Genomic DNA, 27,518 nt, shown 5'->3' with positions numbered 1-27,518 from the left:
TATTTATTTTTCATAGTTACCTTGTTCAGTTCATGGTAGTCAATGTAGAGTCTTAGTGAGTCGTCTTTCTTTTTCACAAATAAGACTGGCGCGTCCCACGGTGAAGTACTGGGCCTGATGAACTTCTTATCTAACAGTTCCTGCAGCTGAAATCAGATATGGGGGAGGTACTACTCCAACTCCGTTAAACACAAATTCAGGCAGTCCAGGTGGACGGAAAACAACTTATTTTGTTACACAATCTATGGTAGCATGGTATTTTGTTAACCAATCCATTCCTAATATCACATCAAAATGATCTATATTCAATGGCAGTAAATCAATATACAGATGAACATCCCCAACAATAATTTCACATGCAGGGTACATATATGCACAAGTCATGGATCCTCCAACAGGTGAAGATATAGCTAACAGATAGTTCATGGGTTCTAATGGTCTATTCAATTTTTGTGAAAAAGCATGCGATACATATGAATGTATAGACCCCGAATCAATCAAAACATACGCATTTTGAGCACAAATTGAGAGTATACCTGACACAACGGTCTCGGTATTCTGTACATCTCCGGGTACGAGTGCAAACACTCGGCCTTGCCTCATAGGCTCTTTTCCAGTAGCTTTGGGGTTGGGTTTTGATGGAGCAGTTGATGCTGCTGCGCTTGGTGCAGCTTTACTACTGCCTTGAGATGTGGAAGGGAAATCTTTCACCATGTGGCCTACCTTGCCACACCTGTAACAAGCACCAGAGATTTTATAACAAACCCCCTTATGATTCTTACCACATTCGGAGCAGGGCGGTATAGAACGGTTTCCTTAACTAGAACTGTTTGTTAACCCTGTGTTCTGCTTTTTGTTCAACGAACTGTTCCGGCCTTTCTTAAATTTAAAACCCCGTCTCTTACCACGCCTTTCAGACGCTGGTATTTCAGTCTGTTTCAATGCTTCGATGTTTGACTCAGCCATTATTGCTCAATCAAGAACATCCACGTATTTCAGCAATTTCAAAACATTGATTCTGTCAAGAATTTCTACATTAAGGCCGCCTTCAAACTTCCTGGCTTCTTGTAGTTAGTGTCCACCATGTGCGGTGCATATCGGGCAAGTTCAATAAAATTTGATTCATACTCTGCTACCGATATGGTGCCTTATTTTAGTTGTTTAAATTCAGTCACCTTTCGATCCCTGACACACTGTGGGAAGTATTTCTCAAAGAAGGCTCCCTTAAACTGAGCCCAAGTTATAACAGTGTCGGTGTCACGGACAAGCATCCACCACCTTCTGGCCTCTTCTTGTAAGGTGAAAGTAGCCAGTAGCACTTTGTGTGCTTCAGAACACGGAAAGACTTCAAACAATTTCTCGGTCTCTAGGACCCATGCTTCGGCCTTTAAGGGTTCAAGGCCTCCCTGGAAGGATGGTGGTTTCATCTTGCTAAACTTCTGTGTCAGAGCTATTATATCATCATTAACATTCTGTTCCGGTTGAACTGGGGGAGATGGGGGCTGTTGGTTCTATTGTTGTAGCCTCAAGGCCTCCGTCAACATTTCAACTGTTCTTTCTAGCCTTGTCATTCTGGCCTTAGATGATTTAGTTTCATCACTAGTTCTTGCATTCTCCATTTCACTATAGACAATTATGACAATTATAAACATAGACAGTTGCATACTTAACATATTAACACATTAGCACGTATATTCATGTCATGGCCACACACACTTATCAATGCTCATGCAATGCCATATTCACTTTCCTAGGCCATCATATAGCTCATTTGGACACGTGTGTGTGGTATAACTCGTGGTTTAGTATCGCTCTGATACCACTCTGTCACGACCCAAACCCGCCCCTATGGGTTTAGCACCGTAACCGGCCAGTAATCCGAGATTATCGAAGGCCTGCTTAACAGTAAAACAGTAATACAGAGTACATGGGCTGGCGGAAGCCAAAACAGTAATAAAAAAATGTCCAATGAGTTGTGGCAGTCTGTATACAAAAAGACTTTTTAAACATATAAACATTCAAACCATAACAGTATATACATACATCATATATAGGTATTCAGGTTATGGACCAAATCCCTACCATAACAGTACAGTAACAGTCTATACAGTCTATACAAAATAGAGACAAAAAGGGAAAATCTAAAACACCTCGAAGCAGCCTTAGTTTGGCAGCACTTGGAACCTCGCAGTGAGGCACGTTGGTTGGCTTGACAAAACAAGAGCTTAGCCTGACGCTTCTAGCAACGGTTCGGTGCCTGAACACCTACATATATATATATATATATATATATGAGCAGTGAGCTAAAGCCTAGTGAATAACATATGCGTAAAGAGGTTAAGAATGAATGTCCTTTCAGTATTAAAAACAGTAATTTATCAGTATATCAGTCATTCAGTTTGTGGTTCATATTTAATGTCATAACAGTCATTCAGAAACTATAGTAGTCATATGTGGTACATCCAATAGCAAAACAGTGCAGTAGGTCTTAACAAACCGAACAGTCAGTTGATGGCCATCATATCAGTAAACAGTAGTGGTTCCAAACATGGGAACCGACAGAGATCTCTGTGACAGTAGCAGTATAGTACAGTAACAATAAATTGCTATAGATGCCACGAATACAGTTCACAAATAAGAAAAACATTCATTCAGTAAGAAATATCATTTCAGAAAGCGGTATAGTTGCTCATTTAGAAAATATTCATGATTGAACATATCTTTACAACATTGTTACTCACAGAGCACTGGGCCATAAGCAGCTAGAGCGTCCTCGGATGCCAACCCTACAGTTACAGAATGAACACACACTAAGCTACATAGTTGGGAAATAATAACTTAATCCCTAATTTGCCTCGGTGTGGTTCTACATCAATATCCTCATTAAGATGCCTTAAACTAGGCCTAAGAATACCTAGGATGGAATGAGGATGCAAATATGCACTTAAAAACACTTTTCAAAATTTGCTGAAACAGGGGTCCATGCTCGAGCGTGGCTTTCTACGCTCAAGCGGACATGCAGAACAAAGGGGCTCCGCTCGAGCGTGGTTTCCCCCGCTTGAGCAGACTGTAAAATCGTGCAAAAGTACTGGATGCATGCAATTCATGCTCGACGGACGCTCGATTCCCGCTCGAGCGTGAGACGCAAGTCCTCGCTTGAGCGTGCATTCCCTCGCTCGAGCAGACTGTAAACATGGGCAAAGTACTGGATACATGCATTTTCCGCTCGAGCGTCCCTTTCCCTGCTCAAGCGGACTGCGTGAACTCAGTGTGTACGCTCGAGCGTGGAGTTCGCCGCTCGAGCGTGAGTCGGAATTTCCAGATTTGAACCTCAAGCTCAAAACTCAACTTTAAAGCATCAAATTCGATCATTTTGGGATAATTTTCTGAAAAATACTTGTAAACTCATAATATGACATGTCTCAAAGATCAATTTGAGAAATCAAAGCCCAAAGGTAGTTCAATTGAACACAAATTCAAAGAAGTTTTCATGAACATGAAGAACAATGCAAATTCAACACATGCATGGGCTCTTAGGAACACCAATGCTACAAAACAAGATCGAATGCAATGTTTAACTTCAAAACATGGTGAGTTCATGGATCAAGACCAAAAATATGAACATGCATGCAATAATTTCCATGAAAACAACTCTAAACTTCAAGATATGCACATGCATGCATGATACACGCTTCAATTCAACAATTTAAGCCATAACTTGGCTCTAAACTCCAACAATCCTCTAAACCATGCAAGAACCAACCCAAAATATGAACAAGAAGGTAAATTCTCTACCTTCAGTCTCTAATTTCAAGTCTAGGAGCTCAATTTGCAAGGAATCCTTCAATCTCCTAAGCCTCCAAGCCAATTTTTGATGAAATCAACTTTTTTCTCTCTCTCACTCTCTCTAGTTGGTTAAGGCTTTAGGAATAAGGCTGAAGAAATGGTGCTAAACAATGCTAAAGGTGAGAGAAGTAGTGGCCTAGCATAACCCACTCAATGGCAATTAGGTAAATAAAGCCAACTTATGTAATTTGACATTATTAAATCTAATTTAATCATACCAAATCACATTTCAATTAAATATACCATAAAATCACATAAATTTCAATTAGCATAAAATATTCATCAATTTCGGATTCGGCTGCCGATAAGGGCTTCAATTTGCAGTTTAAAACATAAAACATGAACAGATCATTTAACGGTCAACAGATAGAAATGCATTTAAACTAATACACTAAATCAATCAGTCAGTTAACATGCTTAATCATAGATTAGCACTAATCACTGGTGAGGTTGTCACACTCATTCAGAGAAGGGGACTTGGTCCCAGCCGCCTCCTTTGGTTTCCTCACCAAGGTCTCTTCCTCGGACTCAGATTCGCCATCGGATTGAGTTGGGGTTGGGGTTGGAGTTGGAGTTGGAGGGAATGGAATAGGAATAACGTCAGCATTCCTGAGGGGCGAGTCGTCGGGGACTTCAAGCTTTTTTAGAAGAGACATCCAACCAAGGGTGAAACCCTTGTTGCATGCCTGCTTCACTTGCTTTTCATAGTCCACCGTGACATCGGCCACTCCCTCATTATAGCCCTTCTCGTTGGCTGCCTTGAGCTCGGCGTCCTTCGTGGCCAAGGCCTCTTGCAATTCCTTTTGGGCCTGGGCCATTTTCTCCTCGGCCTCCCTCTTTTCAGACTCAAGGACCTTCTTAATGGCCTTGGCGGATTCTGCTTTTACTTCGGTGACATTTTGGGCCTTGATGGCAGCCTCGGCCTGGTCTTCCAACTTCTTCATCTTGGATTGTAAACTCTTGTTGGCCTTTTGCAGACTGGCAACTTCTCTCTTCTTATCGGCCAGTTCTTTCCGGTTCTTAAAGGATTGAATTGAGAAGGAATGAGCATGCTGAATGACCTAAAAGTGAACAATAACAAAAAGTTATTAGAAAATTTTCTAAGTACAAGAAAAAAAGAAGAATGACCAAATAAAGACACTTACTTGGACAGAACGCTGGAGCATCAAAGCGTAGTTTTCATATTCACTCAACTTGGCGTTCCCATCAAGATCGCCAGGAAATAGCAGAGCGGTACTAAGGGTAACGCCAACGTTGATGTCATCAACACTATCGCTAGCCCTAACTGGCTTATCCTCCAGTGTGATTTGGGGGCCCAGGGGGCATCCTACTTTCGAGACCTCGATGTGGTCGTGGCGGATGACCTTGGCCTCTTTGATTTTGGGGATTCCGATGGTTGGCCCTCGGATGACCTCTTTTCGGCAGCAAATGTGGTCTTCTCACTCTCAGTCAATTTCGAAATTGGCAAAGTATCTTCAGTGTCAACCTGAGTCACCTTTGCTTTCGGCTGAGCCTTCTTTATTCTTTTCAGCTTCGCAGGGGGCTGAGATTGCGCTGGTGAAGTGTTAATGGTTGATGGGATGCTGGCCAAAAGATCCTTGGCGACTGCTTTTTGGTGGCCTATTTTAGCAGCAGAAACAATTCGGGGTCGTCGACGGTGCTGGGATATTGGGATGAGATATGGAGCCGAAGTTGATGGCTGATCTGTCGGGTCAGAAGTTGATCCTTGATCTGGCCGAGATGAGAAGGCAGATTGAGGAGTTGTAGCGAAAGGCGGAGAAAGGCTTTTCTTCTTTTTCTTGGGGACGTCGGGAAGAGCTGACTTGTACATAGGAATGAAGTTAAGTAGAAGAGGGGCCTTCCGTTTGAGGACTGGAAAATCCAACAGTTTCCTCAAGTCTTTGTTGGGAAAGAAAGACTGACGGAAGCCCTTTGGTGGCTGAGGAAGTGCTGCAAGAAAAGCAAACATTAGAAACAAATAGAGTATTGAAGACTTTAAAACAAACAAGTTAAAATGGACACAGGGCTCTTACCATTGCCCTCTATAAAAACCGTTCGAGGAAGAGGGTAAAGATGGAGGTCATCATCTGGAGCGAACTCCCAATTCCCCGAGGTAATGAAGTAGTCGTGTCGAGCTCCCTTGTTAGAGTCTGGGAGGTCGGCTACGATATTGTACTCTGTAGATCTTGACTTGAGGTAGTAAACCTAACCCGTATCTTTTTTGAGGCCACACATGGTATAGCAAAACTGGATATCGGCTAAGGTAACCCTAACGTTTTCTTGTTTGGCTAAGGCTATGATGCCATTAATAACTCGGTCGGAGTTTATGGCAAGCTACATTGGGTTCAACTTATAGTAGTGAATGATCTCACGAAAAACGATATTGAGTGGGAGCCGAAGTCCGCACTCGATGAAAGCTACAACAGGAAAGGACATGGAATCAGCTGTGGGCATGATAGAGTCTTCCTCCCCAGCCAACCTCAGATGGACGTCGACTGGGATGTCAAACTCCTGCCTAAAGTGTTCTAATATGCTCAGGGTATCTACCTTATGTTTCCATATGCCCATGATATCGGCCTAACTAGGAGGAACTAGGTTTCAGAATGAAGATGTTTTAAAAGGGTTATTGGGACCTCGGCAAAAACCTAAAAATTTGCTGGGTAAGAATTTATGGAAATAGTTTTAGTTTTCCCTAAGAAATCGTGGGTTCTACAAACAAATTCCAAACCTAGATCTATGGAAACGAAGATTGAAGGCACGAATCTGAAAAAAAGAAAAGCAAAAGTGCGATTCAGAGTCAAGAACAGTGAAGGATCATCAAGAAACACAAGACAGGTGTAACAAGCCAAGAACAGTGGTAACAGCCAACAAATGTGTGAACAGTATGTATTCGAGAATGAATGCGGAAAAAACAGAATCACAGAACAGACTTGTGGTGGAAAACAAGATACAAGATGAAGCATCAAAGATATGAACAAGATTGCAGAACAGTAGAGTTCAATAAAGCAAAACAAAAAACTAAAAGATCAAAGAGGAACGGTGACTTACCAGAGAAAAAAAGCCGATGTTGAGTTCGCCGAAGTCAGAAGAACGGCGGCAGCAGGACAGATTGGCAAGAACCTCGCCAGAGGAAATGGACGGAGCAAGTTACAGAGCTTTGGAAGCTTGAACAATGGAGGATCTTGAGGGGAAAAGTTAGAAAGAGAAAAAAGCTTTAGAAGTGAAAAGTGAAGAGACGAAAGAGAGGGAATTGATTTTTGTTAAAACACAGAAACGGCGGCAAAGAGGTTATTGATGTGCCTAGAAGAACGTATGCGTCAGATGGCGCATGCAAAAATGATTCGATTTACAGGTGCGTACCTAGTACGGTCTAGTGAAAAAAAGACGCGTGGCTGAAAACGATTGAGTTGTTATGCACGACAGCTCATGCGCATGAAAGAGCACTTGGAGATTCTTGTTCTGTAAAAGGCATGTCGGCCTGGATGACGATCTCGCCTGGGATATGTTAAGCCGACATAATGATAGGAGGTACCGATATAGGTTCCATCACCTCAGAATGCCGAGGTAATAGAACCTAGGGGGCAGTTGTGGGGATATATTTTTTGAGTCCCAACACGTGACCAAGGTAACGCCGACGTGTCAGCTGAGGTGCCACGTGTCCAAGTTATGATGCCGAGGTAATCTCGGCAAGGCCGAGGTTATCTCCGAAGATATCGGAATCCGAAATAAACGGATAAGGGACAAGGGTCCTTGAATGAGGAAGGACTTCAGCCTGGATAAGGATAAAACTCTTAGAGAGTTTATCTTTATCTATTGGAGAGTCCAGGATGAGCACTGAGCAAGAGTCCATTGAAGCTAGGCTTCTAGTGGGACTGGGATTGAGTTAACTATAAAAGAGAGGCACCTCCGATGGGTCTAAGGTACGCAATTTATATTCTGAACAGTGAGTTTAGCACTATTGATTATCTTTGAGAGATATATTGACTTGATCGTCGGAGTGCCTCCGGATGGACGAACCACCGCCGGAATCTTCTCTTTCTGTTGCAGGTCAGTCAGGTGTCATCTATTCTGCCAGTACGCTCCAGCTGAATAACTAAGTTGGCAGTGTGATCGGAAATTCACTCACACATATTTCAATAAAAATTTTACAAATTTAAGATCCAAAAACATAAAATAAATAAGCTTACATTTATGTAGTGGTGTGTACAATTTAACTATCTAAAGTGAAATGTTACCTTATATTTTTTAAAAAATTGCCAATTAATTGAGTTATTGATGAAGTTTGAGACCCCAAGTGCTAACTCAGCACATTGGTATGGTGCTTCTAGATCAATATGTGGGTTGGCTTTCTAACTTTTTGGTTATTTAGTCTGGGATTAAAAAGTCTCGTTTGAAATGGATTTTTTGATTTTTTTAATTTTTGTGAGAGAAAAAATAAAATGATTAAGGTTTAGATGTAATATTTTATCTTATTGACTTTTTAACTTATTTTGTCTTTTTGTGACTAAAATAGACAAAAAAAAATTTGTGTCAAACATTGCCTTACGAAATGGACAGACTATGGAAGATAAGATTGGCCCATATATTTTTTTCTCTATCAATCGTTAACACTGTATACATATATTATAATAATGCTTTGAAATTATTGAATAATTTTTATTTATTAATGGAACAAAGAATTATGGCAAAAATATGCAAAAAATATATATGTATACAAGAATGTAGCTGGATGTGAAGGAAAAACTGTTTGGTTGCTTAGGCTTGCAGGAAAAGGAAGAAAGAGAGCTTAGGCATGATAGAGTCTTCCTCCCCAGCCAACCTCAAATGGACGTCGGCCAGGATGTCAAACTCCTGCCTAAAGTGTTCTAATTTGCTGAGGGTATCTACCCTATGTTTCCATATACCCATGATATCGGCCTAACTAGGAGGAACTAGGTTTCAGAATGAAGATGTTTTAAAAGGGTTATTGGGACCTCGGCAAAAACCTAAAAATTTGCTGGGTAAGAATTTATGGAAATAGTTTCAGTTTTCCCTAAGAAATTGTGGGTTCTACAAACAAATTCCAAACCTAGATCTATAAAAACGAAGATTGAAGGCACGAATCTGGAAAAAAGAAAAGCAAAAGTGCGATTCAGAGTCAAGAACAGTGAAGGATTATCAAGAAACACAAGACAGGTGTAACAGGTCAAGAACAGTGGCAACAGCCAACAAATGTGTGAACAGTATGTATTCGAGAATGAATGCAGCAAAAACAGAATCACAGAACAGACTTGTGGTGGAAAACAAGATACAAGATGAAGCATCAAAGATATGAACAAGATTACAGAACAGTAGAGTTCAACAAAGCAAAACAAAAAACTGAAAGATCAAGGAGGAACGGTGACTTACCAGAGAAAAAAAGCCGATGTTGAGTTCGCCGAAGTCAGAAGAATAGCGTCAGCGGGACAGATTGGCAAGAACCTCGCCAGAGGAAATGGACGGAGCGAGTTACAGAGCTTTGGAAGCTTGAGCAATGGAGGATCTTGAGGGGAAAAGTTAGAAAGAGAAAAAAGCTTTAGAAGTGAAAAGTGAAGAGACGAAAAGAGAGGGAATTGATTTTTGTTAAAACACAGAAACGGCGGCAAAGAGGTTATTGATGTGCCTAGAAGAACGTATGCGTCAGATGGCGCACGCAAAAATGATTCAATTTACAGGCGCGTACCTAGTACGGTCTAGTGAAAAAAAGACGCGTGGCTGAAAACGGTTGAGTTGTTACGCACAACAGCTCATGCGCATGAAAGAGCACTTGGAGATTCTTGTTCTGTAAAAGGCATGTCGGCCTGGATGACGATCTCACCTGGGATATGTTAAGCCGACATAATGATAGGAGGTACCGATATAGGTTCCATCACCTCAGAATGCCGAGGTAATAGAATCTAAGGGGAAATTGTGGGGATATATTTTCTGAGTCCCAACACGTGGCCAAGGTGACGCCGACGTGTCAGCTGAGGTGCCACGTGTCCAAGTTATGATGCCGAGGTAATCTCGGCAAGGCCGAGGTTATCTCCGAATATATCGGAATCCGAAATAAGCGGATAAGGGACAAGGGTCCTTGAATGAGGAATAGGGATGGCAATTTAAACCCGGCCCGACGGGGACCCGATCCCCCGACCCCAAAATAAGTGGTTTTTCCTCAAAAAATATCCCCGTGGGGACGGGGATGGTATTAAAAAATCACTCCCCGATCAATTTCGGGCCGGGGACAGGGATAAGCTTGTCGGCCCCGCCCCCGGCCCCGCCCCGCCCCGGAATTTCCCCAATTCATCCACGCCTCTGTATCTCTTTGTATTATATAAATATTATTAGTTGTATTATATTTTGTATTATATAAATATTATATAAATATTAGTTGTACTTTTGATCTCAACTCTCGTAGATCTCAACACTCTTACTGACTCACTCTCTCAATTCTCATTCTCTCTCTTACTCTCTCGTCTCTCTTAGTGTCTCGTCTCTCTCGTTCTTCTCTCTCTCACTCTCACCGACACGGCGTCACTCTCATCGACACGGCGACACAGTCACCGACTCCTCTCTCTCACTCTCAGTTACCGACACGGCGACACCACCACCACTCTCTCACACACCTCGTTTGCTCTCTCAGCTCTCGTCTTCAGCCGCTGATTGCTGGTCCAGACTCCGATCTACACCACTACCACCGCTGGTCCAAACTCCGATCTACACCACTACCACCGCTGGTCCAGACTCCGATCTACAGATCTGTTGTTTGAATCTGTTTACTGGACGATGATTATAGATCTGTTGTTTGAATCTGTTTAATGGATAATGATGATTATGAATCTGTTTAATGGATGATGATGATTATAGATCTGTTGTTTGAATCTGTTTACTTGGATGATTATAGATCTGTTGTATGATTATAGATCTGTTTCCACCGCTGGTCTAGACGCTGATCTCATTTTTTTATTTTTTTTAGCCGGGGAATGTTCGGGGTCGGGGAAACCCAATCCCCGTCGGGGGTTGGGGGTGGGGGCGGTGATACGTTCCCCGTCGGGGATCGGGGTCGGGACCGGGGGAAATTTGACCATCGGGGATGGGGGATGGGGAGGGTGATCCTCGGCCCCGCCCTGCCCCGTTGCCATTCCTGATGAAGAAGGACTTCAGCCTGGATAAGGATAAAACTCTTAGAGAGTTTATCTTTATCTATTGGAGAGTCCAGGATGAGCACTGAGCAAGAGTCCATTGAAGCTAGGCTTCTAGTGGGACTGGGATTGAGTTAACTATAAAAGAGAGGCACCTCCGATGGGTCTGAGATACGCAATTTATATTCTGAACAGTGAGTTTAGCACTATTGATTATCTTTGAGAGATATACTGACTTGATCGTCGGAGTGCCCCCGGGTGGATGAACCACCGCCGGAATCTTCTCTTTCTGTTGCCAGTCAGTTAGGTGTCATCTATTTTGCCAGTACGCTCCAGCTGAATAACTAAGTTGGCAGTGTGATCGGAAATTCACTCACACATATTTCAATAAAAATTTTAGAAATTTAAGATCCAAAAACATAAAATAACTAGGCTTACATTTATGTAGTGGTGTGTACAATTTAACTATCTAAAGTGAAATGTTACCTTATATTTTTTAAAAAATTGCCAATTAATTGAGTTATTGATGAAGTTTGAGACCCCAAGTGCTAACTCAGCACATTGGTATGGTGCTTCTAGATCAATATGTGGGTTGGCTTTTTAACTTTTTGGTTATTTAGTCTGGGATTAAAAAGTCTCGTTTGAAATAGATTTTTTGATTTTTTTAAATTTTTGTGAGAGAAAAAATAAAATGATTAAGGTTTAGATGTAATATTTTATCTTATTGACTTTTTAACTTATTTTATCTTTTTGTGACTAAAATAGACAAAAAAAAAAAATTGTGTCAAACATTGCCTTACGAAATGGACAGACTATGGAAGATAAGATTGGCCCATCTATTTTTTTCTCTATCAATCGTTAACACTGTATACATATATTATAATAGCGCTTTGAAATTATTGAATAATTTTTATTTATTAATGGAACAAAGAATTATGGCAAAAATATGAAAAAAATATATATGTATACAAGAATGTAGCTGGATGTGAAGGAAAAACTGTTTGGTTGCTTAGGCTTGCAGGAAAAGGAAGAAAGAGAGCTCATGAAATTAAGAAAAAGTGTTGTAATGCAATTAACTCACAATCACCAAGAAAAAGTGTTATAATATAATATTACTTTTCTTCTAATCTTTGTTGAAAAATAATGAAGTCTTTCAACTTTGTGCTTCCTCCCACATCAACAGACTAAACTATCATGACTATAATATTCTGTAATGGTTGAGGATCACAATTTTTGTGGTTCAAATGATTTAAAATTACTAAAACGACGTCATTTTGAGTACAAAATAATTTTGAAATTGTCAAAACGACGCCGTTTTGACAATTTTAAGTCATTTGAGTTATAAAAATTGTAACTCTCAAACATTTTTCATACTACTATAGTGGTATGATGTTGCCTCACTTGGGTCCCCATTTCACAAATTTGATGATGTATCCTCATACAACATTTTGAAAGATTTAAATAATTGTTACAAAATATAGAAAATTCAAAAAAACATATAATATTACTTTCAAATTAATAATAAAAATCCAACTTTTTTTTTGGTTTAGTAGTGATAATTTAGATAACTAAAATAGTTTTTTTCTATTCATAACTACAAAATTTAAAATAACATTTTAGTATAATGTGTACGTTAAAATGATGTTAAACACATATTGTCATAGTATGTGTTGGGCCAACCTATGGCATGCAAATAGCAGTACCAGCTAAGTTGATATGGAAGAATTGCTTAGACCATGGGACATAGTTATGGGATGAGATTTTTTACCAAAATTTCAGTAAGTAAATGGTGTGAGCACAACGAGGAATTAATGAAGTGATCTTGTAGTAAACAAAACTACTTTCACTTTCCATAACCAAAACAAAAGAAAGTCAATTAGGTCCTACAATTGCGATCAATCTTGATAGTTCTTTAATTGTGGTGGCCCTAATTTGGATAAAGGTAGAGTTTAATTTCATATTTTTGTACACCATCATTTTGAGATTTTATCACAAAAATGTTTAGTGTGTCAATTTTTTTATTAAATTTTATACCAAACACTCACATAAGTCTGAAATTTTTTTATCCCTACCAATGCTCATTTTGAATTATTTTGAGAAGTTAGTTAAAAATTAATTTTTTAAACTTTTTTCTGAAAAAATTTATAAAAAAATAAAAAAGTTATACAACCCAAAATAAATTAAAAATCAAAATTTGACTTTTAACTAATTTTTCACATTAGGCCTTTATCAATTGAGTTAACCGACACTTTCTTGCTCTCAAATGCATGAACTCTAGAACTATTAAAAAAAAGAAAAAAAAAAATTGGAAAAGAAGAGTTCTGGAGAGTTTTAATGATATGTGAGTTTTAAAATGATGTAATGTTTGTGTCTTGTTTTTATTTTATTTTTTTCATTGTTAAGTCATTAGAGCTATGTTTAAAGTTTCTAAATTAGAGAGATGTATCATTTCTCGATAGTGATAGAGAGTTTTAATACTAGAACTCTAACATGACAGTGAGGTGTCAAATCCAAAAACAAAAAAAGAAAAACAAGCGAAAACATCACATCATCGTGTGGGACACACTATTAGAACTCTATTAGGCTCCGTTTGTTTTCAGAGATAAAATGAAAGGGATTCATAGTGAGGGGATTCATAGTGAGGGGATTAATAGTGAAGAATTGTTAAATTATTTTTATATAAAACAAATAAAAAAATATAAAAAATTAAACATTATATTTAAAAAAAATTCCCAATATATAAAAAATAAAATAAATAAAAAAATTTCTAATCCCTTCACTATTTTTCTAATACCATCTCTACTTCCTCCTTACCAATCCCCCTTCCTCCTCCTTACTAATACCAAGAGATTACTAATCACCTCCCTATCTCTCAAAATAAACACTTCATTCTCAATCTTCTCCTCACTACCAAATCCAATCCCCTCCCTATAACCCCAAACAAACGGGGCTTTAGAATTCATAAATTAGAGGTACCAAACATTATTGATCATTTCTGTTAAAAAAAAAAAAAAAAAAAAAAAAAATTCTCTTATCAATGTTAGAAATTAAAAAAGTTGATAGAGTGATGTTTTTACTCATCAATTCCATTTGAGAGGAACAGAGAACAGCAATCATTCATACAACCATTCCTCCCTCTCATGCTTAATCATTCCCCTCCTCTCCTAATAGTTTAGAGAGAGCGAAATTTGACTCTCTCTCCTCTTCCTTTAATCATAGGCACTCATACCATGGCTTTCAAGGATAGGGAATCAATTCGACTCCTGTATTTCTTGTTTAGTTCCATGCAAATTTTCTCCACATCTCATAAATAAAATAAAATAAAATAAAATAAAACATATTTACTCAAAATTTTAAATTAGAAAGTTGTCCAGAATTACAGATTCTTATTGTGAATGATTATTGCTCTTAAATTTTAAATTCTGAATAAATTTTTGAAGATTTTTCTAATGTAAACCTGAAAAAAAAAAAATTTATTGCAAATGAAATTTCTTTTTTCATCATTTTTTTGTCCCTCACCTAATTATATTTAATTAAATCTCTTTTAAATGTATATATTGGGAACAGAACAGTGGTAGTTTACAAAAATAATTATAAATTCATGAAAAAAAAATTAAGATTTTAATTATTAAATATTTGTAAATTTTACCGTTAATTTTTAATATTTTTAATATTTCTCCTCTTTATTTTTCTATCTTTCAGTTTTAATCTTTTTAATATTTCTCCTCTATATTATCTTTTGTACAAGTATTGTCCTCCACCTATAGATGACAAATTATCGGGACACCTCTCTAATTTTCCTTTTGGCCCCATTGCTATTCCTAGAAAGAGAATTTTTATTTTTTCTATATTTTTTTTTTTTGTCTTAATTTTGAACATGATAATAAAAATGAATGCCCAAATCCCACTTTCTGAAGACCTATTTCTTTAGGAAAGAAAAAATGTTGGATCTCAGCTTGTCGAGTCTAATTTTAGGGAAATGTTTCGTAACTCGAAACATTTTATCCCGAATGGCTCGAGGGAGAAGACGCAGAGAGAAGCAGAGGGAGAGAAAGAGAGAAGCAGAGGGAGAGGGAGAGAAAGAGAGAAGCAGAGGGGGAGAGAGAGAGAGAAAACGATCGTTGCCCTGGCCAGTCGCCGATCGTCGCCCCTCCCAGCCGCTGATTCGCCAATCGTCGTCCAGCCCAGCCCCGCCGTAGCCTCCGACCGCCGTCGCCCCGCCTCCGCCTCCTCCTCCCCCGAATATTATACCCCCTCCAGTCCTCCTTCTCCTCCTCCCTCCTTCCTCCTTCTCCTCCTTCCTCCTTCTCCTTTCTTCCTTCTTCTTCCTGGTCTTCGTTCTTCTTCTGCAAAAAAAAAAAAACGAGCTATTCGGCCTTCCCGTTTTCGAGTTACGTAGCACGATCGCTAATTTTATTCCTACATAATCAAAGTATAAATAAATTTTTTAATTAATTTAAAATAATAAAATTTATAACTTTCTAAAAGAGAACTCAACTCCAAACCAATGTGCTAACAAATTTAAATTCTCACCAACCAATTAATTTTTCCCCATAGTGAAAAAAATTGTGCTTTCTTTTTTCTAGAATTTAACCTTTTGTTTTCTTTATATTTTTAAAAACTCACACACACCCAATCATCCACTTCCCGCCGAGACTCTCTCTCTCTGTATCCCCATGGATGTTCATGCTCTTCCTCTCTTCTCTCTCCTCCTTTTCCTCTCACTCTCACTCTCTCTCTCCACATACTCTCTCTCCACCACCACCACCACCACCGACACCGCCGCCCTCCTCCTCTTCCAATCCCAAACCGACACCCACGGCAACCTCGTCTCCAACTGGACCCTCCCCAACACCGCCGCTTCCACCGCCTGCTCCGCCGCATGGCGCGGAGTACGGTGCACCAACGGCCGCGTAACCGCCCTCTCTCTCCCTTCCCTCGACCTCCGCGGCCCCATTTCTTCACTCTCCTCCCTCGATCAGCTCCGCCTCCTCGACCTCCACAACAACCGCCTCAACGGCACACTCGACCCCATCGCCAATTGCACCAACCTCAAACTCGTCTACCTCTCCGGCAACGACTTTTCCGAAGCAATTCCATTGACATTCTCTTCTCTCATTCGTCTTCTCCGATTAGACCTCTCCAACAACAACCTCAAAGGCCCAATTCCAGACTCTTTCTCTAACCTCACTCGCCTCCTCACTCTCCGCCTCCAAAACAACGAACTCTCCGGCCAAATCCCCAAATCTCTCGCCTTACTTCCCTCACTAATAGAATTCAACTTGTCCAACAACGACCTCTCCGGAAATTTACCGAAAAATCTCAGAACCAAATTCGGCGATCGGAGCTTCTCCGGCAACCAAGGGCTTTGTGGATCGAGTCCTTTTCCATCTTGTTCCTTGTTCCCATCGGCCCAAATCGTACCATCAAAACCGTCCTCGTTTCCTTCCACCTCCATAATCGACGAAACCGAGCATAAACCTCGAAGAGGGCTTAGTCCTGGAGCCATAGTAGGAATCGTGATTGCCAATTCAGTTCTTCTACTCGTGATCACGTCGTTCGTTGTAGCTTTTTATTGCGGCACACAATCTAGAGATTCGAATTCGAGATCTGGAAGCGAAGAAACGAAGAGATCGAAGACATCAATTGAGAAGAAGATTTACGCGAACGATTATGAAGAAGAAGAAGAAGAGAGCGGCGGTGATCGGAGGAGCAAGCTGGTGTTCTTCGACAACAAGAAGATGTTCGAGCTCGAAGATTTGTTGAGGGCGTCGGCGGAGATGCTGGGGAAGGGGAGCTTGGGGACGGTGTACAGGGCGGGGCTCGACGGCGGGTATACGGTGGCCGTGAAGAGGTTGAAGGATGCGAATCCATGTGAGAGGAGAGAGTTTGAGGAGTACATGGATTTGATTGGGAAGCTTAAGCATCAGAATATTGTGAGACTGAGAGCTTACTATTATGCCAAAGAAGAGAAGCTTCTTGTGTATGATTATCTTCCCAATGGAAGCTTGCATTCTCTTCTTCATGGTATGTATGCATGATTTTCTGAATCAATTACTTGTTTGATAAGTGTTGGAGCATCTCTAAATCAATACTTAAATTTGTATTTGTGTAAAAATTATTTAAAAATTTCACCATTTGTTAATTTTGTATTTATTTATTTTATTTTTTTGAAAAACAAAAACCTTAAGTACTTATTAAATTTTTTAAAATTATATTTTAGTTTTAACTCAAATTTATAATCTAAGTTTGTTTATGTTTTTTATCAAATAAAAGTTTTTACTCAAATTTAAATAAAATTGTGAGTAAGGATGGGGCATCATCTTATTCTATTCGTGGTTTTTGAGAGTCTAAGTTTGGTTTGGTTTGGCTTGGTTTCATTCCCACGAATAAGTGATAAAAAATGTAGTAGAATATAATGTGTTTCTAATCTTATTGAAAAAACAATAATGATTCATCCCTCTTTTCCTCCCATCCCCTTTGACCCCCTCTCTCTCATTGGTTACATTTTCGTTTTCTTTTTTTTCCTACTCCTCCAATCACCACCCGCCACGTGGCAAAGGGGGGTGAGGGGGTGACCCCCAAAAGGGGGTCCCAAGCATTATTCTTGAAAAAATTAGCACCAAATCAAATCCTTCGTAACCATCTAAAGAGGGTCATAATTATTCAACTTTCACTCAATTAGGCTATATGATCTTTCCTTGCGGCATCTCAATTTTTGTTCAAAACCAACCGATTATATGTCATAATTTGATTTTAATTATTTTTGAGTTTATCTTACGCAAAAGGCTTGAAGGATTCTATAGAAATTAAAGGATGTTACGTATTATCTTATTTTCTTACTCCAAGACACAAATGAGTAGATTTCATTTATATTTATAAATGTGAGTCTCATTGATTTGTGTCTAAAAGTGAAAAAATGAGATAAGAAATAGAATTATATATAACATTATTCCGTATAATTTCATACGAGAAATAAATGAAAATAAATAGTGAAAATTGCTCTACAAATACCTCCCTCTCTACTTTAACCTTTATTAAAAAAAATATAATATTGGACACATATCCATTAGTACTCAAATAATAAAAATATAAAAAATACTTATCAATGTTTAAAAAAAAATTCAAAACCAAAACAAACTATACCTTATAAAAAATAGATCGAAACCTAAAATTTCAATGCTCAAATTGGTTGGATTCGACTGATTTTTGTTTTTGTTTTTCAACCCTAAAGGTTTTTGATTTTGTTGATGTAATTAGGGAACCGGGGACCAGGGAGAATTCCACTGGACTGGACCACAAGGATCAGCTTGGTCCTCGGAGCAGCTCGAGGACTTGCAAGGATTCACGAAGAGTACTCTGCAACAAAAATACCACACGGGAACATAAAATCCTCCAACATATTGCTAGACAAAAATGGCATTGCTTGCATTGCTGATTTCGGGTTAGCCTTGCTTTTGAACCCAGTTCATGCCACTGCAAGGCTGGGTGGTTACAAAGCACCCGAGCAAGTCGAACTCAAGAGACTCTCTCAAAAGGCAGATGTCTACAGTTTCGGTGTCTTGCTTTTGGAAGTGCTCACCGGGAGAGCTCCATCGCGACACCTATCACCAACACGTCCTCGGGGAGGGCAGGAGGAGGAGGTGGCAGTGGATTTGGCGAAGTGGGTCCGGTCGGTGGTGAGGAATGAGTGGACTTCAGAGGTGTTTGATCATGAACTTTTGAGGTATAAGAACATTGAGGAGGAACTTGTAACAATGCTGCAGGTTGCTTTGGCTTGTGTAGTGGAACAGCCAGAAAAGAGGCCTACAATGGGTCAAGTGGCTAAGATGATTGAGGAGATAAGGGTGGAGCAGTCTCCGTTGGGGGATGACTACGACGAATCGCGCAGTTCGCTCTCGCCTTCGCTTGCCACCACCGCTGAGGAGGTGTTGGCCGGTTTCTGATGATCTTTCGTGGACCGGTACTTACTTGCCAGTGTTTCTTGATGGTTCTTTTCTACCTTCTTTTTTACCTTTTGCACCTTCTTATTGCAAATTATTGTTGTCGTTGGATGCTCTATATTGTGAGGAGCTATGGACTTTTCTTTTTTATTTTCCTCAACCTTGTATTGTTTGTATGCTTCATGTTAATAAATTTATGGTATGTAATGTAATTTTGAAATTTGGGTTGATTATTAGTTATTTTTTTATTATGCAAGCATGACCATAAGAGAGTGATAAACAAAACCCAAGCTGAATTTTTTAATTTGCTTGATGATCCCTGCTGTTTGAATTTGATTTTCCAGAAAATCTGTCAAATCCTATGGCACTATTGGGGAAGAACGAAATAAGCAGTTTTTCATAAGCAAACAAGCCTATTTGGGTTGTGGCTTCTTTCAAATTTTTAAAATGTGTATATATATTTGTTTTTAGCAAATTTATGAATGCAATTTTACTCTCAATATATTTGTCTTTTCAAAAATATGTATACATATATATGTTTTTGTTTTTAGCAAATTTATGAATGCAATAACTTATTTTAGTCCATCTTTTTATCTTTTTTAAGTCACATCAATCAATATCTTCTCTTACTTTTCTACACATTTTTTTATAAAAAGTCAAAAAATACACTTATTTAAGACATCCCAAAACTCTCAATATATTTGTCTTTTCAAACTTGTTTACAAAGGCTCCACCATACTATAAGGATAATATGATAATTTCACACTGAACAGTAAGTTTGAAAAGACAAAATATGTTTTTAACAATTACTAGATACATCAACATTTTAAATTTAAAAAAAATAATAATAATAAACTACTTTTAAAAAAAAAAAAAAATCGACAAAACCCCATCAGAGTGTAGTAGCAGTGGATCACATCTTTTGCAGCTGTCATCAACTCATCGCAGATGGGAGAAAAATTAAGGCATGTTTGAAATCGTTTTCATACACTATTTCTATTTCTATTTTTCAGAAAACACAAAATTTTGATAAACTGTTTCCCAAAACTGTGCCCCAAAATGTGGCAAGTCTTCCTACTTGTCTACGTATGTTGACTGAACATAGTATGAGCTGGATCAACAAAAGCATAGAAATCATATCACAAAATTCATCAAGACACTCATCATTCATAAACCAACAGCTGTGATACACTTTAAACCCTCCAGCAATTCAAAGTCCACTCATAATCAAAATCTTAAGCTAATCATAATGCATCATGAACGTTATTAGCATCGACAAGCGACAAAAACTTTTATCAGTACATTACACTGTTAATACATTTTGCGTCACTCCTTTCTCCTATCCCAACTATTAACTATGAAAAGTAAAACAATCTACGATATGAGAAATACAACAGAGAAACCACAACAGGACAATGATTAAAGCATATCATTAATCATGTCATCACAGTAGAAAATAAGTTAGCTGCAACATCTTAACCGGTGTACTATTTTTCGGAGATCTTCCCTAACCGCGACTGAGTTCTCTATTAGTTTTAGAAAGACCCACCAAAGGGTAGTTTGGCACATGATCGGTCGATCATAGGTTCAAATGCTAAAGATTGTAATCAGAGAGATGATGATCCACAAATATTAGCTAACTCTTCCCGTCTGATCAATCAGTGTACCGACTTGTTCTCCACATAATGCTCTTGATATGTTCCCAGGCTCATGAAGATTAAATATCACAACTACAAGAAGAAATATAATTTCACAACATTAATTTTTCTATTTTATTTTTCAGTAAGAAATAAGAAATATTGAAAAACTATTCTTGTTTTTTTTTTTAGATGGCAATATTCTTGTATTTATATTACTATGCAAAAATTATCACAATTTCAATTTCATAATAGTTTGAATACGTGATCTAGAGTGTCTGAAAAGTATTTGATACTTTTCAAATTACAGAAATGATAGAGACTCCCTTTTTTCTTGATTCCCACAACCCCTACAGACACGTGTCAATGAGTGATAGGAGGAAGAAAAAAAAAAAACAAAAACAAAAACAAAAAGTAAAAAGTAAAAAGTTGGCCAATCCCAATACATTGGGAGTAGTGGGAGTTAAGGAAAAATGAGATCTCAACCTTTTTCCTTCAAATTAACATCAAGTATTAGATACGTTTAGGAAGTATCATATACGAATCTACAAGTATCCGAAGAGTATGACAAGACACGAGTACGATATGGATACAGCTCCCTTTTAAAAGTATTTGTGCTTATCAGAGATTCTAGTCACAAGCACAAAAACAAATGGCTAGCAAAAAATATACAAACCAGGAATTCCATTCTCCTCGCAGAATGTTACTGCCATTGTGTCCATAGGGGAAGCACCTCTAGAGGCCAACTCCCTGAAGGAAATGTGCTCAGAGACGACATTGTTGTTTCTGGAATCACAAAGATAGACACCATCTACATTGGTACCTTTGAGGACAGCATCAGCATGAACTGAAAAGGAAAAGAGGTATTCATATTTCATTTTCAGTGAATATAAAAAATATAAATAAACTAATCTGTATTTATCAGTGGAATTCTCCCAATGGAGCAAGGCCATACTCTCTGAAGCTCTGAGAGCCGCTGCTGTATCAGTGGAGAATAGTGGATTTCCGGTGCCAGCACCAATACCACCAAATATTACAACCCTAGCTTTTTCAAGATGCCGAATAGCCCTTTGCCTATTGTATGGTTCAGCAACCTCCGGCATAGCAAATGCAGTTTGCACACGTGTCTGAATACCCATCTTCTCTAAAGCTGACTGGAGCAATATCGAATTCATCGCAGTTGCCATCATACTGGTAACAATTTCAAAGTCATATCTTAATTAGGTTATCGCTAACCACAACTGCAAACCATTTAACAGCTAGTCTTGCAGTCAAAATGGAAGTAGGGTTAAAAAAATTACATGTCACAGTCAAGCTAATAAAACGCAAGATTCAAAGTACTATGTTATTCATATGCAACAAAATTCAATAACGTAGATACGAACAATCAAAACCTTCCAACAAACTGGCAACATTATATTTGACGATAGATGAGTGCAGAGTGAACAGAAGGAACAGAAGGACTTCATCAACTCTTCTTTGTACTCATCTCAGCCTGACATCAAATAAGACTTCACCACGAGGTAGAGGAAGATACCTTCCACAAATACTAATATGCATGAAGATGTGATCCAGGAGAGTAGGCAACATTCTACCAACTTTTTTTTGATAAATAAGCAATATTCTACCATCTTAGCAGGCTGGTTACAACAGTATGCAATCAAAAGGAGAAAAAAAAAAAGGTGTTTTATCCTTTCATTTTAATTTCTGATTATGCAGAGAAAACAATTTAGGATGTTTCTACCATATAACAACAGTCTCGGTTAAATGCTCAAGAAGAATTCACCAAGTTAGCTTGACCACCAAGTTTAATTACTATGAATAAATCATTCAAATGAATAACTATTATGTTGCCAACTATTTATCGATGTGTGATGCAGCTTTCTAATGTGCGAGAACCTAATACCCCAAGTGCAACTGTCGACACTTCACTTGTTTTTTTCTTCTTCTTCTTCTTCTTTGCTTTCACTTTCTTATCTTCTTAAAATGTCATTGCATTTTCAGAGCTGCTTGCCAGATTTGATTTTAAAACATTAAACTCACTATTTAGCCCTTATAAACCATAAGTTGTGTACCAAATCCCTGTCCCAATCATCTATAAGCCAAACCTAAAATTAAACCTTAATTTGGTGATAAAAATAAATGATCCTACATCACAGAGCATCCGAATTACTATTGTTGTAGTTCTATTTACAACCCCGAACAAAGATATTCAGCCCTCAAAGCCCTAGCCCATTGATATCCAAGAAAACTCTACCACAGGGCCTACAATTGAACACCCACGAGACCATTAAAATGATGGCTGTCCAGAAATTCCAGCACCTAGACCTCGCAAATCAAGCTCGATTGAAGCCTGGTCTTGACTCATCAGGGGCACCTCTAAATTAGTCTTGATAAAGTATGGGATCCTGAATAAATTTGTAATAGATGGGGAGTTGTTCAAAGATGGTAAAGAAACCTTGATTGGTAAGTCCTTTTATATTTGATGTGGTGTGTGTGGAGGGAACAGAATAGGTGGACTTTCGAGGTTGTAGATTTAGTGGTGCATAGATTGAAAATGTCCTTACTGTAAAGTTTTAATTTTGGATTAAAGGAAAATATATTGAATCTTACGTTTCTCTTGTTGAGTTTAAAGGTGAGTTCAGTTTGGTAGAAGGGCTCTAGTTTGCAGGACCACTATTAGTGCTGAGTGCATAGATTGGCAATGCTTTTACTTCAACTTAGCAATAAAAGGTCTATCCAAATCCAAGAAACTGCTAGTGAACACATTTTGTTAGTATCATGATCGCTCGAAGTAAAAGATATAAAAAAAAATTTAGCTTTATTACTAAAAAGAGGCTATTATTGATGCTGTAGCCACATTACCCAATTTGATAGGCAGTACATCTATCTAAACCAGTTGATGTAACCCATGTGTCTCCACAAAAGAAATTACGGCCTCCAACAACAATTGCCACCTAAGTATCAAATGAGGATATGCATGTCACAAGTCATATTCATATCACAACAGAAAATTCAGGTGCATTTGACAATCATTCAAAAATTAATACCTCAACACCAAGGTGGCAAGCAGTTGAAACTTCTCTGGCAATCAGCATTGCCACCTATCCCAAAAAAAAAAAAAAAAAAAAAAAAAAAAAAAAAAAAAAAAAAAAAAAAAACTCAATTTACGGGATCTAGTCCAGATGAAATGCGAAGGTAGGTAGTACAATACACTCTCCAGAGTGGTCAGAAATCATGGTTAAGCTATCCAAATCTCAACAGATATAAAGGAGTTTAAAATAAAAACCTTTGGGTCAATATTGTGAGGACCAGTGCCAGCCAAGGCAGCACCACTGATTTTGAAAACCACTCTCCGCCATCTAGGGTTTGTTAATGACTTCGACGACTTCAGGTTATTCATCTGTCCACTGGGGCTTGGTGTTGAAATTCCATACCTGCCCAAAAAATTACCGTATATTACCATATTAGACATAGGATTAAAAAAATACATATAGGTAAAGTATATGTGAATAAATATAAAACCAACATCTACCTCATGATACTAATAATCCACTAAATACGTGTGCATAACTTGAATTTCTCCGGAGTCACAAAGCATGGGATTAAATACCTTGAATCGATTGCAGATTTTGAAATCAAAATTCAAGTGAACACACAAGATGACACGGCACATATTATCAAGTGAACACTAAATTCTAAATAAATCTCAATTTAAAAATTATTGGCCATATGAAGGAGGCAAAAGCAAGTTAAAAATCAATAAATAAGACGTGCTTTTTATCTTCAACCAGATCCGCATTCCATGCCACATACAGGCATCAATTCAGTGGTAAGTATGAAAAATTTGTAAAACAACTAGTACAATAAAAGCAAATGACTAATCATTTCATAAAGTCTGATCAATTTGAGGACCTCCAATTACAAAATTTACTTACATTACAATCAAAAGCTAATAAACAGAAATCATTTCATTCAGATTGTTCATAAACACGATCAATTTCAAAATACAACAAACCAGAATCAGCTACCTCTTGGATTGTCGAAGAGAATTAGACGATCCGGAAACAGCTTTCTCATCCTCGGATACAGCTTTCGAGTGCAATGAATTACCAACAATCAACTCCATGTTATTGAACCAAGGCCAATGACTAGCCGAAACACCACCATTATTCATCCTATGCCGCTCCAACTTATACCTCTTCTTCAAGTTATCCACTTTGTTCTTGCACTGCTCAACGCTTTTCGTTTGCTTCTCACAACTCTCGCTCACAATCGCAGCCACTTCCTCCCAATCCCTCCCTCTCAAATTCCCCCTATTCAGCTGCGTAAACTTCTCCGTATACGCATCGAGCAGGCACGCGATCGCCGTATCGCTCCACTCCTCCCTGTCCTTCCTGTAATCTCCGCCGGCGGGGAAGGAGAGCTTTGATTTTTTGCGAGAATTATACGGTGTGCCACCGTCGCTGAGCTCTTCTCGATCCTTACGCTTGTTGTCGTCGTTCGACGCATCGTTTGCCCTAGGTTTATTCGGATCGGACTCGTCGGAGAAGTGGTGGTGGAGGGGGGACGGGTTTGACGGCGGGGCGTTATCGTCAGCGAGGAGAGAGAAGTCGTCGTCACAGGAGGCCATGCATGGGAGGGACGTTAGGGTTAGTGGGAGAGAGAAGACGACGTTAGTTGTGAGGAGGAGGATTGGGTGATGGCGATGGAGGTGGATTGGAGGGTTAACGTGCCGTGAGTGAGCGGGTGGGTTACCGTCACGGCTTTTCACGGGTCCCGTCAAGTAAGTGAAGGAAAGTGCCGTGTGTGTATTCAGTCACGTGGGTGGGACCCGGTTGGACAAGATCCGCCAGACATGTCTTCGTAACGACACCGTACGCACCAAAAAGTTGCCCGTCATTCGTTTAGTTTAGAAAATAAAACCCGAAAAATGAGTGAGACTTTTTTTTTTTTTTTTTTTCTTTTTTTTTTTTTTTTTTTAAGGATTCTTACAATTTTCATAATGATTTATATCATTCATGATGTGTGAGATTCACTTATGTATGTATGAAATCCACATCATGAATGATATGGATAGAATTGTGGGAGTTCTCTTTAAAAAAAAATCCCTATCATTGCTCATAAAACAAGGAGAGCATTTTTTTAATAAATTCTTTTTTAAGAGTTTTATTTTATTTAATTCATATTTTTTTTTTACTATTTCATTTGATCTTATTTGAAGTAAGAAGAGTAAAACACCATTAATCTCTCTTACTTTCTATTAATGTTGATATTTAATATTAATTATCATTATATTTTGGTAGTTCTCATACATAATGATATTGACTGTCATTATATTTATATTAATTTGAAATAAAATTTTTATCATTGTATTGTCAATTACATGATGTGAATATTCACATCATGGAATTGAAATGAATATTTATATCATTACATTCACATTAATTTAAAATAAATTTTTGTCATTCTGTTATCAATTACATTATGTGAATATTCATACTAAAACATATGAATTGAACGTTTACATCACTACATTAGATGAGAGATAATGTTTACATGTTGTAAATGTTTACATCACTACATGTTGTGAATAAGAATGTGTTGTCAATTAAAAATTTTGAGAAGATGGTTAAAAGTTACTTTTTTACTTTTTTTATTTTTTTGTGAAAGAGAAAAGTGAGTTAAAAGCTGGGAAGTGGCTTTTAATCCACTTCCCAAAATAAGCCATAATGAACGTCTTATTTTTAATATGTTATCAATTAAAAATAAGAAGGTTCACATGTTGTGAACGTTCACATCACTACATTAGATGAGAAAGAATTTTTCAGAAATGTATTGTGAACATTCACATTAGATGAAAGAGAATGTTCATATTATTTTTAATGTGTTATCAATTAAAAATATATTCACTATGCCTCCGTTTGGGAAGTGGGTTGGTTTTTTGACTTTTTGATTTTTTTAGTTATTTTGGCTTGGGCTAAAAAGCTTGGTTTGGAAAGAGCTTTTTGGCTTTTTGACTTTTTTGGATTTTTTGTGAGAGAATAGTATAATGATTATAAGTTAGATGTGATGTTTTGTTTTTTGTGACTAAAATAGTCTATTTTGTCTTTTGTAGCTAAAATAGTCACTTTAGCCCTTCCCAAACAACACCATAATATAAAATAATAACATCAATGTTATTTAATTGTGTATGGAATTTCCTATGTGTTGGTCCTTTCCCTTCTCTCTCCTCCCCCAAACATTAAATATTAGTATTAAATATAAGGGCATAAGAGTTTAAGAAAATAGTGTAAATCAAGAAAAATGACTTTATGGAATAAAAGTATAAATACATAGAACTAAGTGGGTTAAAAAATTATTCATGGACTTCTTGGGTTAGAACACTTCTAAATGAGATTTATCAATAAAAATTCCATAAAAAAATAGTAAATATTTTTAAGATAAATTATAAAGAATTATTAAATTTTTTACTAAATCTCTCATATGAGTGTGAATTTTCTACTAAATCTCTCACATGAATGTGGAATACACTTTCTGAAATTTGATTAAAATACGAATCGCTTCCTATGATTTTAGATATTACATTCCACCTCTTGAGATTTCCAATTTTATAAAAAAAATCATCTCTTTTATTAATAAATCATCAAGTCAATTAATTATTTTTAATAATGTTAGAAATATGTTTTAATTAATAATTTAGGTAATTTTATTATTGTATAAGAGAATAATTATGAATTTTATTTGTTTAGTTAATTCTGTTAAGTAAAAAATTATAATAAGGAAATATTTGTAATTTTTCAAACCACAGGAGATAATCTGTACTTTAAGCAAATCTCAAATAATGTATTTGTAATTTACTTATATTTTTATATTTTAATCATATTTAAAATAAGTGTTTTTTTTTTAAGTCCCTAATATTACAATTTTAAGAGATAAAGGACGTTCCAAAC

The 27,518-nt window shown here is 37.7% G+C and overlaps 2 protein-coding genes across 2 annotated transcripts; one reads left to right on the top strand and one right to left on the bottom strand.

The window, feature by feature from the left end:
• The first annotated feature begins 15,502 nt into the window (after positions 1–15,502).
• Positions 15,503–19,148, top strand: LOC114262546 (leucine-rich repeat receptor-like protein kinase PXC1). The gene is made up of 2 exons (XM_028202912.2): positions 15,503–17,012; positions 18,246–19,148. The coding sequence occupies exons 1-2, from the start codon at positions 15,662–15,664 to the stop codon at positions 18,929–18,931; spliced, it is 2,037 nt and encodes a 678-aa protein (XP_028058713.2). The 5' UTR covers positions 15,503–15,661; the 3' UTR covers positions 18,932–19,148.
• A 919-nt stretch (positions 19,149–20,067) lies between these two features.
• LOC114262547 (uncharacterized) lies at positions 20,068–25,512 on the bottom strand. The gene is made up of 7 exons (XM_082919490.1): positions 24,597–25,512; positions 23,855–24,002; positions 23,616–23,669; positions 23,431–23,522; positions 21,521–21,756; positions 21,242–21,412; positions 20,068–20,658 (listed from the first exon to the last, which is right to left on the bottom strand). Exons 1-7 carry the CDS (start codon positions 25,196–25,198, stop codon positions 20,561–20,563), a joined length of 1,401 nt encoding a protein of 466 aa, XP_082775616.1. The 5' UTR covers positions 25,199–25,512; the 3' UTR covers positions 20,068–20,560.
• Positions 25,513–27,518: the final 2,006 nt, after the last annotated feature.

Source organism: Camellia sinensis, chromosome 3, assembly GCF_055761805.1.
Source record: "Camellia sinensis isolate YWXY chromosome 3, ASM5576180v1, whole genome shotgun sequence".
NCBI classification, from domain to species: Eukaryota; Viridiplantae; Streptophyta; class Magnoliopsida; order Ericales; family Theaceae; genus Camellia; species Camellia sinensis.
The sequence above is the reverse complement of the archived record's forward strand: the minus strand, read 5'-3'. Positions and strand labels throughout refer to the sequence as shown.

Bases quoted from the DNA above. Each gene is read 5' to 3' on its own strand.
- LOC114262546 (XM_028202912.2), top strand. From the start codon at position 15,662: ATGGATGTTCATGCTCTTCCTCTCTTCTCTCTCCTCCTTTTCCTCTCA. The intron at 17,013-18,245 runs GTATGTATGCAT...TGATGTAATTAG, and splicing joins CTTGCATTCTCTTCTTCATG to GGAACCGGGGACCAGGGAGA.
- LOC114262547 (XM_082919490.1), bottom strand. From the start codon at position 25,198: ATGGCCTCCTGTGACGACGACTTCTCTCTCCTCGCTGACGATAACGCC. The intron at 24,003-24,596 runs GTAGCTGATTCT...TTTTTTGGGCAG, and splicing joins TCTCTTCGACAATCCAAGAG to GTATGGAATTTCAACACCAA. The intron at 21,413-21,520 runs GTATGGCCTTGC...TTTCCTTTTCAG, and splicing joins GGCTCTCAGAGCTTCAGAGA to TTCATGCTGATGCTGTCCTC.